We start from the raw sequence: 15,689 nt of genomic DNA on the forward strand, positions 1-15,689 counted from the left end.
TATGAAAATACTGTATTATTTTATATGAGAGTGTGAGCATCCACAGATTTTGGCATCCATGACAGTCCTGGAACCAGGACCCTACAGATACTGAGGGACAACTATACATAAATTACCATTCATGTGTACTTGACAAATAGATTTCTTCAAGGACTCATAAAGTTTATATAAAATAATACAAGGGTATAGTTAGGCAAAATGAAAATGAAATCCAAGAATGAGGAAAAAAAGTGAGAAATGATTTTCAATGCTTATTTTATATGCTAAGTCAATGCACACACATATACACAAGCACAAATGAAAGCTTAGCATCTGACATTGGATATGCTTAGGATGGCACTTCTACCCCGCCTTAGTAATCAAGGAAAAGACTCAGATTTTCTTAGAATAGACTAAAAAAATGAAAATGATTCAGCATAGATACTTTTTAATTTTTCTCTACAAACTATGTATTTCTTGGTAAACTTAACTTCTTAAGTTGTAGACCTACTTTTGATGCCAATCAGGGCTGCATATGGCAACAGCCAATCCTTGCTATGTGAAAACCAACTGATAACAAATGTTACCACTATTCTTCAACTGCTTGTTGAAAGTTGAAGAAAGAGTCACATAAAATTGGTCAGTTAATAGGGTTGAAAAAAAAGAATCATATAATATTGGGCTGAAAATGAATAAATGGCTAGGGGTTATTCTGAGTGACAACTTTGCAATGTTGATGTTGATTACATTGTTAATTTAGTAAAAAAAAAAGTGCTTGAAATTAATATCATAAAGAATACACATCACCTTACTTCCAGAGCACCAGAACAAATGTTCTGTTTATTGACAGGTATGTAAAAATGGGATGGGGGCGGGGGGAGAAGGCATGAGGCGTATTGCGAATCTGAAGCCACTATACCAGAGATACAAATCTGAAAACATGTATGTTCATCTTATTTTAATGATTTTTCTTTAGATAGAAACAGAGTAGGTTCTCTTGCTTAAATGGTCAATTTGGGGCTTCTTGCATTAGTTTGGCCAAACCCATGTGAGAAAAATGTAGCCCACAGTGTCTGGATGGGAGGTAATTTTTATCCAGCACCTGGGCAACGAACCATGATGTGAATGCAAATCCTCATTGAATGATTACATGTATAGCACTGCCTGTGTTTTCTAAGCACTCTTCTAGTCCTATTCATACAGAAAGTGATCAAAACAGGTGACATATTTTGCCCTGGTAACATAATGGAGCTTAAATCCTAGAGGTAGAATATAGAAAAAGTAAAGTATATGATATGTTAGGTGATAAATGCTATAGAAAAAAATAGAGTTAATCAAAATGCCGGAGACTTGTGTTCAATTTTTAAGACAGTAGTCAGGGAACGTTCTCTGAAAAACTGTCATTTAAGCAAAGATTGTCATAAAGTGAAGCAATAAGTCATGGGATAACTGGGTGGAAATAACTGGGCTCGTATGTGCCAGGAATACTAGGAAATCCAGTGCGGCACACTGAGTGAGGAGATGAGTATTCTGAGATAAGCTCACGGGGTTGAGGGCAGGTAGTAGGCCACATCGGACTGGAGTTCTATGCTTCCTTATAGTAGCCACTAGCAACTTTTGGCTAGCTTTTGAGTGCTTGAGTGCTTGTTTAAATTGAGGTATGTATTAGATGGAAAATATACACTGACTATGTAGTATAAAGAATGATAATTATCTCATTAATACATTTTATATGGATTACATAGCAAAATGATAATATATTGTATTTATTGGGTAGAATAAAACATATTTAAATATTAATTGATCTGCTCCTTTTTATTTTTTAAGTGGTTACTAGAAAAAATTGTGGCTACTGGCTGGGTGTGGTGGCTCACAACTGTAATCCCAGCACTTTGGGAGGTCGAGAAGGGTGGATCACCTGGGATCAAGAGCTCGAGACCAGACTGGACAACATGGTGAAACCCCGTCTCTACTAAAAATACAAAAATTAGCTGGGTGTGGTGGCTTGCACCTGTCATTCCAGCCACTCTGGAGGTATAAGGCTGAGGAACAACAATGCTACTACATTTAGGACATCCATTTATTCATTTCTCTCTCTGTTTTCTCTCTTGGGTTTTGTTTGTTCATTTGTTTGTTTTTGTTAACCTCTATTTATGGTAACCAAAGGGAAAGAGAATATTGTCTTTAATATTTCAAAAAAAGAACTTCTTTCAAAAAATGTATTTCTATATTACAGCTACTCAGGAGGCTAGGGCAGGAGAATCGTTTGAATCTGGAGGCAGAGGTTGCAGTGAGCCAAGATCATGCAAAGCAAGACACTGTCTCAAAAACAAAAAACAAAACAAACAAACAAACAAACAAAATAAAACTGTGGCTACCTTTATATTTCTATTGGAGAGCATTGTAGACCATTATAAAGATTTTAGCTTTTACTCATAGGGAACTAAGGAGCCTTTGGAAGGTTATGAGTTGAGAAGTAGCATGATTTGACTTCTCATTTAATAAGATCACTCTCGCTGCTGTGCAGAGAATAGACTATAGAGGGATGAAGAGCAAGGTAACTACATAGGAGACAACTTCAATAATCGAGGCAAGAGGTGATGACAATTGGACCACAGTGAAAGCAGGGAAGTCTCAGATAATTTTTAAATGTGTGTTTAGGCACAGTTGGTGATAAACTGGGTGTAGAATTTGGAAGAAGCCAAAGATAAGGTCAAGATTTCTGACTTAAGGAAATAACAAGTCTGGATTTGTCTTAGTTAATTAAGTTGAGATCAACTTCAGGAAGAACAGGTTTTAGGGGGAAGATCAGAAGTTCAGTCTAGGACTTACTAAAATTTGATATACCTGGGTTTTTCTGATAATATTAATTAATTATTTATATTCTAGTTAATCAGATGCATATTGCTTAACTAGATTATCTGTCATATATATTGCAGCAATTAATACACTTTTGCATTAATCTCATATATTCAGAAGTATTCTGTTTAATTTCACAGATGGTTAATTACTGCATCAAAATGTAAGAATATATTTAAAGTTCTTGAATATAATGACAAAACATTTTTCAAAACTAGTACATAATTGAATACTCTTACCTGAAGTGCATAAACATGTATGTCATTTTTCCATACCGTTACCAGCCCTGTATAATATACTTTTAATACAACTGCTAATTTTATAGGTATTTTGACAACTTTGTTTACATTTTTATTTCTTTTAAAAATAACTCTGAGATTGAACCTTCATATGTTTGTGTAATAACTTCTTTTGTACATTATTTTACTATTTATTTATGAAATGTTTCTAGGTTTACATATTTTAATCTTCACTTCCATTTCTCCTGAGATCATTGATATATTAGACTGTTATCACAAGGTAATAATAACAAGCTTAATTATTATCAATACAATATGTTTAGTTTTCTGTATACTAAAGTGATAACAACCTATTCTTCTATTTCACTAACTTTAGAGACATACAGGTAGCCTAAGTGAATCATTATAGTCTATTGTATTAGCACGGAAACATGCTGATAACTGAGGGCTGTTGTTTCTCTTCCTAGCTTTTGGAAAATTAAAGATTTATAATAGATGCTACCTTTACTTCAGAGTGTCTACTTTACCTCTTCTCAAACTGGAATTACATAATCCTGAATGGTTCTTAAGGTATAGGGCTGAGGAACACCAATGCTATTACATTTAGGACATCATCTCTCTCTCTGTCTCTCTTGGTTTTTGTTTGTTTGTTTTTGTTAGCCCCTATTTATGGTTCCCTACTCTAGACACAGTGGCCAACCCCTTATGTTTTCTTTAGAAGACACACATTTCAAGGCTGTAATATAGAAAAACATCTTTTGAAAGAAGTTCTTTTTTTGAAATATTAAAGACAATAATCTCTTTCCCTTTGGCTACTAAATATAGTCTATGTCCTATACCAATTTTGTAAACATGAAAATATGGGTTCTCTGATCTATAAATAGAAAGAACAGTACCCAGACTTGGCATTAGTGAACACACAACACTTGTAGAATATTTTTAGAGACCATCAATATTGCTTGGTTATCGGGGGAAACTCCACCCCTGATATTCAATGTGGGTCGTCAGGGAGTAAAACATGTGTATCTGTGGACCAAACCGATGCCGCTTCTCCGCACCTTCCAAAGAGAATTGGGTTCCCACATGTACTTAGGAAAAAAGAAAGACCACGTGGGTGCCAGATATCAGGAAAACCCCACCCCTGATATTCAATATGGCTTATTTTCTATTTCCCTAAGCATTGGCTGGTCTGAGAAATAAAGGCAAAGAGTACAAAAGAGGGAAATTTTAAAGCTGAGTGTCCGGGGGAGACATCACATGTCAGCAGGTTCCGTGATGCTCTCTGAGCTGTAAAACCAGCAAGTTTTTATTAGTGATTTTCAAAATTACAAAAATGATGTTAGAGAAGTTCACCATTATGTCCAATTTCACTCCCCTAGGCAGAGCATGGACTGACCAGGCCATCTGATTTCAAAGGCATACTGCCTTTGTGGTCCCAAATGAGGTGTGTACATCTATGGCCCTTCAAGTTTACCTGTGAAATAGGAGCATTTACAGCAACCAAGTGTTGTGGGAAGTCAGGGACCCTGAATGGAGGGACCGGCTGAAGCCGCAGCAGCAGAACATAAATTATGAAGATTTCATGGATATTTATTAGTTCCCCAAATTAATACTTTTATAATTTCTTATGCCAGTCTTTACTACAACCTCTAAACGTAAATTGTGAAGATTTCATGGACACTTATCACTTCCCTAGTCAATACCCTTGTGATTTCCTATGCCTATCTTTAATCTCTTAATCCCATCATCTTCGTAAGCTGAAGAGGATGTATGTCACCTCAGGACCCTGTGATGATTGTGTTAACTGCACAAATTGTTTGTAGAGCACTTGTGTTTAAACAATAAGAAATCTGGGCACCTTGAGAAAAGAACAGGATAACAGCAATGTTCAGGGAACAAGGGAGATAACCTTAGACTCTGACTGCCAGTGAGCCGGGCAGAACAGAGCCATATTTCTCTTCTTTCAAAAGCAATAGGAGAAATATTGCTGAATTCCTTTTCACAGCAAGGAACATCCCTGAGAAAGAGAATGACCCCTGAGGGTAGGCCTCTGAAATGGCCCCTTTAGGGGTGGCTGTCTTTTACAGTCAAAGGCAAAGGGATGAAATAAGCCCCGGTCTCCTGTAGCACTCCCAGGCTTATTAGGATGAGGAAATTCCTGCTTAATAAATTTTGGTCAGACCGGTTGTCTGCTCTCAAACCCTGTCTCCTGATAAGATGTTATCAGTGACAATGAGTGCTGGAAACTTCATTAGCAATTTTAATTTCGCCCTGTCCTCTGGTCCTGTGATCTCACCCTGCCTCCATTTGCTTTGTGATATTTTATTACCTTGTGAAGCATGTTATCTCTGTAACCCACACCCTATCCCTACACTCTCTCCCCTTTTCTCAGTAGTGTTTAGAGAATGAGTGTGTGTGAAAATGCTCCCAGCTTTATTTTGTCACAAAACACAAAGAAAATTATAAAAGGATTTGATAATTTACATGGCAAGTAAAAAGGGCATATATAGTAAATTAAATGATTTTAGTTATCTAATTGTAGAATGACCATCCAGTTTCCAAATAATGATATTTGGGAGTGAAAAGGAGTGCTGAAATAATAACAATTTATAATTTTAAAATTTTATAGTTGTTACCTAGAGTCAGTAAAATTCAAGGTTCAAGACCAGTCTTACAGTCACCCAAATCTGCCCACAATTTTGAGAGGCCTACTGCAATGAGCTTGCCAACTGCAATGTCTGAGGGAACAGCCCTCCAGGACTCTGCATCTCAGACACAAGCTGCAAGTGTAGGAGTTCTCAGGCCACCCTGACTTCACACCAGCTGCCTACAAACTTGAGGGTTCTTATGATCATTCACAGCTTTAATAATTAGGTATATGCTAATTGGCTCTGGGCATGTGCATTGGATACCCATATGTTTTCTGCTGTTGTTGAGTGGTGTCCTATAACATTAATTAGATCCTGTTAGTTATGGTGATCAGTTATTCTATATTTTGGATTTTTGCTTAATTCCTCACCATTACTGAGAGAGTGCTGACATCTCCAATTATGATTGTAGACTTGTGTATTTACTTTTTCAGCACTATCAGTTTCTGCTTCTTTTATTTTGAAGGGTTTTTTTTGTTATGAATATATACCTTTATGTAGTTGTTATGCCTTTTTGGTGAATTAACTGTCATATCAACATGTAGTATTTCACTCTATCCTTGTTAGTTTTCATTGCTATGATGTCCACTTTGGCTGATATTAATATAGCCTTCCAGCTTTTCTTTGGTTTCATGTTTGCATGGTATCTATTTTTCTCCTTTTAACGTACATCAATATATTTGAAGTCAGTTTACTAGAGACAGTTTATAGTAGGAATATGTTTCAATATCATTTCTGATAATTTATTTCTTTTAGTTGGAATGTTTAGACCAATTATATTTAATGTAAATATAGGTATGCCTGGATTTAGTCTACCAACTTATTATTTATTTTGGTCTGTTCTTTCTAATTTCTCTTACTCCTTTCCTGCACCCCCATATGTTACCTGGATATATTTTCATACTGTATTTTAATTTGTCTACTGTGATTTTGACTGTGTCTCTGTGTAAACATTTTTATGGTTTATCCTGGGATTACAAAATATATACTTAACTTTCCACAGTATATTTAGAATAATTCTTTTACCACTTCATTTGATTGGAAGTAGAAACTTTATCACCCTATAGGTCTCTCATTTTTCCCTCCTTTATGCTATAGTTTCCCACATAATATACATATATAAACTGAAAACCCCATGAGACAATATTATACTTTTGCTTAAACCCTCAGTCATATTTTCAAAAACTTATGATGAGAAAAACATTCTATTACACATAAAATATAATATCTAATGAAAGTATGCATCTCTAAGATATTAATCAATTCTATTCTTCCTCCGTTCTTAATATGTCAGTTTTTTTTCTAGTATTATTTATATTTTCTGTGAAGAACTTTCCCTAGCAATGCTTTTCAAGTAAGTCTTCAGGCAACACATTTTCTTAGTTTTCTTTATCTGAGAAAAAAACATTTTATAGTTATTTATGAAGACTATTTTCAGTGGATATTGGAGCTCACTTGGAGTTGACTCTTTTTTTTTTTACCATTGAAAAAATATGTTATTTTTTTCTGGCCTCCAGAGTTTCTTATGGGATCTGTAACCATTCTCATTGTTGTTTCCTTATAAATAATTTATCACATTATTATGGATATTCATAGAATTTTACTTTTTCTTAATTTTCAGCAGTTTAATTATAATATGCCTATGCAGTGATTTCTTTCATTCTATCATGTTTGGGATTTGCTCAGTTTCTTAAATCTGTAGGTATATATCATTCACTAAACTTTGCAAGTGTTTAGCCATTATTTATTAAAAATATTTTCACACCATGCTGTTTATTTTTAATTTCTGGTATTTCAGAGATACAAGTATCAGACCTTTTGTCGATATTTCACAGGTCCCTGCGACTTTGCTAATATTTTCATTGAGATAAAATTTATAGGTAATAAAATTCACCTATGTAATGACATTCATCAGTGCTGTTTATTTCTTCCAGTGGAATCAGGTTATTGTCAAGTGTATTTTCATTTTGGCCAGCAAAGCTTCCTTTAATATTTCTTTTCAGGGACGTATGCTAGAGACAAACTTTCTTAGCCTTTGGCTATCTGGGTATGTCTTGATTTCTCCTCCATATTTAGAGGAAAGTTTTGCTTCATGTAGAATTCTTTGTTTGCACTCTCTGTCCCTTTCTCCCCCAGGACATTAAATGTCATCCCATTGTCTTCTGTCATACATTGTTTCTGATTAGAAATCAGCTGTTAATCTTATTGAGGGTCCCTTACATATGATATCCACCTTTTTTGTGCTGCATTAAAGATTCTTTATTTGTCTTTTTCTTCTGATTTTTTAAATGATGAGTTCCCTTACATCTTTGAATTTATCCTAATTAAGTTTGTTGAGCTTCTTAGATGTGCAGCTTAACATTTTTCATCAGATTTTGAAGGTTTTTGGCTATTATTTCCTAAAATCTTTCTATCCCATTTCTCTGTTTCCTCTCGTTCAGGGGATATTATCATGTATATTTCAGCATGGTTGATGTTATGCCACCCATCTCTGAGGCTCTGTTATTTTTCTTTAATCTTTTTTTTTCCTTTTAGTCAGGCTGTAATAATTTCAATTGATGTATTTTAAAGTTTTTTTAAAATTTTATTTCTTTTTTACTTCTTTATTTCACCTGCTCAAATCTATGGTTGAGCGCCTCTAGTGCATTTTTCTTTTCTTTTTCTTTTCTTTCTTTTTTTTTTTTTTTTTTTTTTTGAGGTGGAGTTTTGCTCTGTCACCCAGGCTGGAATGCAATGGCACAATTTTGGCTAATTGCAACTTCTGCCTCCTAGGTTCAAGTGATTCTCCTGCTTCAGCCTCCCGAGCAGCTGGGATTATGGGTACCTGCCACCAGGCCTAGCTAATTTTTGTATTTTTGGTAGAGACAGGGTTTCACCATGTTGGCCAGGCTGGTCTCAAACTCCTCACCTCAAGTGATCCACCCACCTCAGCCTCCCAAAGTGCTGGGATTACAGGTGTGAGCCCTGAGCCACCATGCATGGTGTGAATTTTTTATGTCAGATGTTGTTCTTTTCACCTTTAGAATTTCCATTTAGATCTTTTAATTGACTTCTGTCTTTATTGATACTCTCAATTTGGTGAGACACTTTTCTCATAATTTCCTTTAATTTTCCAACATAATCCTCTTCAGCTCTTGGAATATATTTCAAATAGCTAGTAGTATTTCTCTTATAAATCCAACATCTGGACTTTTTCAGGGAAAACTTCTATTGAATGGTTTCTTCCTTCACTGTATGCATTTTCTGTACTTTTTTGCATGCATCATAAATTTTTACTGAACACTGAACATGTTAAATAAAGTAATGGCATTTCTGGATATGAGATCTTTCTCCCCTCATCCCTTCACAGTTTGTAGTTGCTGTTTGCTGCTGGTGTTTGTTTAGTAAATTTTCTGAAGTAACTCTGTATTTTTTTGTTAAATGTGGCCACTGAAGTTTCTGCTCGCTTAGTTGGGGATTAAATCACTTATGATTAGACAGAGATTTACTTAAACCCTCAAACCATTAAGACCTAGTATTTTCTGAACATCTGTATGTGCATATTGGAGTATACTTTCAATACTCAGTTAGGGAGCTTACAAATCCAGCTTCACATTCACTTCCTACTTGCATAGGACCTCATGATTAGCCAGTGATGACAGCCTAGGGCCTTTTGGGGTCTCTCTTGAGCATGTGCACAGACCTATGCATGAGTATATCCTTTGAGATTCCTAAGAACATATCAGAGCTTTTCAGTACTCTCGCCCCCATCCCAATATCGTCACCTCATTACTTTTTCCTTTTAAGCTTTTTGTTTAGCCTGTTGTTTTCTCTAAATAGTATCACTGTCTCATGAAGCCATGATGCTAAACAATTGCTTCTGATTTTATTCAATGAATAGACTTGGAGAAAAAGCTACTGCCACTGGGAGGATTCTGAGTCAGTTCAAATAAAAGCCACCTTGCAAGTGGGGTCTTTCAGGAGACTACCAGACAGGACACAAAATGTTCCTTCTCTAGGAATAAGGCTTTGAAGGAACTCCAATTATATTCTTTTTCATCCAGTGGCATCTAGGCTGTTGGTTTTCAGTGTGATTATGTCACAAATCTCATTGATACTACCAACATTCAGCCATTTTTCTTAAAAAAATGCTTCCCAGATTACTAAAATATTTTAATTAATTTTTAGAATTCTGAAAAAGTTGATTCTGACAATTTTTGCTAGTGTCTTCATAGTTTTATGGATGAGACAGTTTTGGAGGTTCTTACTCCATTATTTTCACTGATATTCTGCATCCATCTTTTTTTTTAATTTTTATTTTAAGTTCACAGGTACATGTGGAACTTCGTTACATAGGTAAACTTGTGTCATGGGACTTTGTTGTACAGATTATTTCATCCACCAGGTATTAAGTCTAATATCCGTTAGTTATTTTTCTTGATCCTCGTCCTCCTTCCACCTTCCACTCTCCAATAGGCCCCAGTGTGTGTTGTTCCCCTCTATGTGTCCATGTGTTCTCATCATTTAGCTCCCCCTTATAAGTGAGAACATATGGTATTTGGTTTTCTGTTCCTGTGTTAGTTTGCTAAGAATAATGAACTGCGTTCTTTTGATTATTGCATATTTCAATGCATGATGTATACTCTGGTTTTATTAGATGGATGTTTGTGATGGCAGCAGCCGCTCCAGAGGGCCTGCAGCTGCCACCATGCCAGCTGCAGCAGGGGCATGCAGCCTGAGCTGCACACTCCATGAAGCTGGTGGAAGCCTGGGACAAGTAGGAGCCCCGCCCCTTCCAAGTTGGAGTCGGAGATCCCCAGGTGCTGCTGCAGCTGCCCAAACCATGGCTGCAGACTTGGGCTTCCAACTCCATGCAGCAGACTGTAGCCCCACCCTCCTCGGTGGAGTGGCAGCTGCCCAAGTTGTGGCTGCAGATCTGAGCCTCCCTGTGCCCTTGAGGGGCCAGGACCAGGCAGGAGCCTTGCCTCCCTGGGTGCAGCAGCAGGTGCCCAAACCATGGCAGCAGACCCAGGCCTCCCACTTCAGACCTAGGCCTCCTGCTCCTCAAGCGGCCCCTCTCTTTCCTCAGCAGCTGCAACTGCCAAAACCATGGCTGCAGACTCAGGCGTCCTTGAACTCTTGGTGGTCCAGGAAGGCCCCCTTTCCCTTGCAGGCTCAGAAGTGCCTGTTCCTGATGCCTGGCTTCTCCCTGCTGCGAGTGCACTCTCCGATGGAGCAAAGTCAGGGCCTAGCCCAGGCACCATAAATGACAGCAGGAGGCAGACAGGTTCCTGGGTGGAAGGGGGTGGGTTTCTGGTGAGGCCTCAGCTTCAGTCCAGGGAGGACCTAAAGGCTGGGGGCCGGCTGCCAGTCCCACCACTGGAGTGGAAACTTGTGTTTCCTTTTCCCAGCTCACCCATGGCCAGTCATGGACTAATTGGTGTGCACTTTCTGCCCCCTAAGGCCCATAGAAACCCTGGGCTCAGCCAGAGCTCAGCAGAGAATGGGTGACCAGCTGCACAGAGGAGCTACCCTCTCTGTTGATAGCTGGAGAACATCAGGAGGACCAGCAGCAGAGAGGAGCTTCCCACTCCAGGGATGACCTGCCTGCAGAGAGGAACAACCGACCACATGGCCTCCTCCTCTCTGCTGAGGGTTGAACACTCATCGTGACACCATGGCTGCAGAAAGGAGATACCTATAGTAGGTCTCTGAGCTGTTCTACTGCTCAATAAAGCTCCTCTTCATCTTGCTCACCCTCCACTTGTCTGCGTGCCTCATTCTTCCTGGTCACAGGACAAGAACTTGGACTGCCCAACGGCAAGTCTAAAGTCTAGAAGACCTGTAATACAAACCGGTCTGAAACATGACCCTTGCTCACCACATGGTGGGCAAAGAGAGGGAGAGAAGAGGTTTAGCCCTTCAAGCCAGGGCTGTGACTCTCTCTTTGAGGCCCTGTGGTTCCTGGCACCTCTGAACTTCGGGACACCACTGCATTTCCTGGTGCCAGCTGGGGAAGCTGCTTGCAGTGTGCCTGGTCCAGCCACAGCCTTGCAGAGAATTGCCACCTGAAGTTGCCCATCTGACTGCAGCAGATAGCATGCCTGAATATGTGCAGTGACTGGATCCCATGCTCACTCGCTCACACACCCCTTACCCCTCCACTCCTGGCTCATCCTTGGCAGGCATGGGATCCAGGCCCATAGCATGAGCCAAGTGCAGCCTGCCAGGCCGAATGGGTGGAATGAGCTGGGCAGGCCCAAGCAAAAGTCAAGCAAGGGTGCCACTGGCCACACAGGTTTCTGGCCAGAAAAGCAACACTTCAAAGATCCTGTAACATTTGGAGTGTTTCCACTTTGGGGCAATAATAAATAGAACTTCCAGTAATCTCCATTTTATTTTTTTATTTTTTTTTGTCTTTGGTGACTCCATTTTCATGGAATTGCATCTCTAGAAATGTTAGGTCATGAGAGTGGCATAATATCAGCTTTAATAGATATTACCAACAATTTTCTAATATGTTTTTATCAATATATCCTCTCACCAGCAATGTTTGAGAGTTCCAATTGCTGTACACACTAACCAACACTTAGTATTGTTAGTTTATTTAAGAAAAAAGTTTTAGTCATTCTAAATAAACATATGTTGGTATCTCATTATGATTTAAATTTGCATTTCCCTAGTGAATAATAAGTTAAGTACTTTTTCATATATTTACTTGTTACTATAATATCTTATTTTCTGAAATGTTTACTTAGGACCTTCACCTATTTTTGAAAATTAGGTATTTTAATACTTAATGTTTTGAAGAAGCTCTTTATATGGAATTAGAATAAGTACTTTTCGGATATTCATATGATAATGTCTTTTCCAGTCTGTGACTTGCTTTTTCATTCTTTTATTGATGGCTTTTAAGGAAATAAAATATTTTTTTTTTTACTTTTAATAATGTTTGTATATATGTGCAAATATGTGGAGTATATATTGTGTGTGTGTGCATAGTAATTCTTCTTTTGTATTGCTAATTTTCATATTCTTTAGAGGAACTAACCTAATGCTTTTGGTTTAAATACTTTTAAAGTTTTATACTTTAACTTATCTAGATACCTCAATTTAATTTTTATTTTCATATTAATAGTTTTAAGGTTACATTTTGGGAAACTGAAAAAGTAACTTCCCCAAGAACCGAGGAAGTGACTTTCCCAAAATCACACACTAGTTGGTATTGGAGCAGATTTCACAACAATACCCTTTGATTCCATTGATATTTGTGTGTGCTCCCACTTAGCAACAACCTCTAAATAATAAAAGAAACACATCCAGTGAATTTTTTTCTAGACCTTTCTACAATTTGATTCTTCAAAATTCAGATTATTCATTTTTGTATAATTCTAATTATTTTTTCATAAGTCACCTAATAGTTCCAAAAGCTTCCACAAGTCTGAGGCTTTTTATCCTGACCTGACAAAAGTATAGAAGAAACTCCTCAAAAAAACTGCTTTTATGAAAATTGACAGCTTATGCATCCCAAAAAGCACCATTTTTTCCTTTGCTCTGAAGCCTGATTTTTTAATCTACTAAAAAAAAAAAGAAAAAATAGAAAGAAAAAGAGAGAAAACAAGATGAAAAAAGAGAAGGCATCACAAAAGATCACCATACCAAAGAAGAAAACAGCGTCTCCTGATTGCAGTGTTAAACAAGCCCTTGATTACAGAAAACAGTAGCTTAGAAATACGATATTTCAAATAACTTACAGAAGGTATTTTGAGTGATGCTATAAAATCTTTCATATTTCCTATTAAAATTTATAAGTGATATATAAATAGTAACAGTGAGTATACATATTTCTCAAAATGAAATATCAAATGGAACTATTTTTGTTGGCTAGAATCTCACAGGGCTTCCTAGGTACAGTTGATACATATACTTCAAATGTCATTTTACACTCTAGGCTAATAGCTGCTGGAAATTGATGGGCTCAAACAAATTTATACTAAATGAATGCATATAAATACCTTGGAAATAATCAATATGGTCATATCTCAGAAATTCCATTTACTTTGTAGTTCCATTGAGGTCACACCTTCTATATTAATCATAATAATTTTAACGGAATAGATATAAACTGCATGTAGAGTTACCATTTTCAGTCACCCATCTTCAGGTATTGGCATCATCTTTTTCATCACCTCTCTAGAGTCTGATATCTAATCAATTGTCAAATCTTGTTGATTTGGCACTAGTAGTGGGAGAAGGGGAGATTTATCACTTGTTCTTCATTTCTTCAAATATTAGTTTAAAGGAGGCACTATTATTGTTTCCTTGAGCAATTGCAAGAGCTCTATTCAGATTCCTATTTCTCCCACATTTCCTTAATCAAATCAATTGTATGCTGCCTGGTTAACTTTTCAACAGTACTAACAACATCATGTTTTGGTTTTGTTTGTAATCTTCCAATGGTTTCCATTTTATTTAGACAATATATTCCAAGTACTTTTAGTCTGAGATTCGAGTTTCCCCATGACCTGTCACTAGGTCATATTTCTCAAATATCTTTTTTCCATTATTCCTTTCATAAACTTTGTATTCAAAACTTTAAAGTCTCTAAGATTTTCATACTATGTACCACTGTTTATTGAAATACTTTTTTTTTCTTCTGTCGCCCGGGCTGGAGTGCAGTGGTGCAATCTTGGCTCACTGCAAGCTCCGCCTCCCGGGTTCACGCCATTCTCCTGCCTCAGTCTCCCGAGTAGCTGGGACTACAGGCGCCCGCCACCTCGCCTGGCTAGTTTTTTGCATTTTTTAGTAGAGACGGGGTTTCACCATGTTAGCCAGGATGGTCTCAATCTCCTGACCTTGTGATCCGCCCGCCTCGGCCTCCCAAAGTGCTGGAATTACAGGCGTGAGCCACCGCACCCGGCCTATTGAAGTATTTTATAGCAATGTTTTTAACCTTCTTGCCTTGAAAAAACCTTGACACACATATGTAATGGCTAGACCTCTTTTTACAAGTGATTTTAGCCTTTTAAAAAAGGCTTACTATCGTGTCCAGACTGGAGTGTAGCAGATATTCATAGGTGTGATCATAGCACATGACAGTCTTGAACTCCTGGGCTTGAGATCTTTCAGCCTGAGTTTCCCAAGGGACTATAGTCTTGTGCCACCACATTCGGTGGACTTTAGCCATTTGTTATAAAAACACACAAAAAACCGACTATCAATCACGAAGGAAGGTTGTTTCAGCTCTGGCAAGTGTTATTGATAGTAAAATGAAAGGACTGTGTGCTGATGTGCTAATTTCTGTTTGGTGGAAGGAATCAGCTATCTTTAAGATAGGGTGGTACTTTCTGGTCAAGGAGGTCATACTTCAGTTAAATATTTTAGATAAAAATGAAATAAAAATGAAGAAACCCACTTTAAAGTGAAAAATAGGCAAAATGGGCTCACTTCTATATTATCGTCTGCTGTTTCACTTACTAAGAACTTGTTATCATCATTTCTCTCTAGCACAAATGGACAATATTAATGCATATATATCCTTTAAGTTATTCTGGTTTTAATGAGATTCAAACTTTCTTATCCTGGAGGGTTTTAAGAGGTAACTTACTGTTAAGAACTAGATTTAATGAAACCGCATTTAATCAAAAGTTTTGGGAACATGGTATTTCACATAATTGAATTCTTCAGATAACTCAAATTTACCCTCTATAATTTTCTTTAATACTGTTCGAAAATGGATAACTCCATTGTTCTCCATAGCACAGGATACTGGCCTGTGTTTTCTTGATATTGAGGATTATCACTATGAATATCCGTTATGTTATCACAGAGCAATACAGTCTACCCATGGTGGCTTTAATGTCTTTTTTTCTAGTGTTGTGGGGTTGGTTGGCATTTCTTTCATAATAATTTAGCTTCACACTAAGAATACTTCTTTGGTTCTATTTTTTCCCTATTTCCTGTTTTTATCTTTTGGGAGGTGTAA

At 37.3% G+C, this 15,689-nt stretch overlaps 1 protein-coding gene across 2 annotated transcripts in view; it reads left to right on the top strand.

The window, feature by feature from the left end:
* The window catches only part of LOC141409605 (uncharacterized), a 49,621-nt gene that overhangs the window by 16,003 nt on the left and 17,929 nt on the right, over positions 1–15,689 (top strand). Inside the window, exon 4 of one of the 2 annotated variants that reach the window (XM_074030770.1) lies at positions 10,362–12,654. The exons of the other annotated variant lie outside the window; for it this stretch is intronic. Coding sequence (XP_073886871.1) covers positions 10,362–10,970 — 609 coding nt within the window. The 3' untranslated portion in view covers positions 10,971–12,654. Of the gene's footprint in view, positions 1–10,361; positions 12,655–15,689 lie in introns of those variants that run through there. 2 annotated transcript variants of the gene reach the window in all.

The sequence above is a fragment of the Macaca fascicularis genome, chromosome 2 (genome assembly GCF_037993035.2).
Source record: "Macaca fascicularis isolate 582-1 chromosome 2, T2T-MFA8v1.1".
Taxonomy (NCBI): domain Eukaryota; kingdom Metazoa; phylum Chordata; class Mammalia; order Primates; family Cercopithecidae; genus Macaca; species Macaca fascicularis.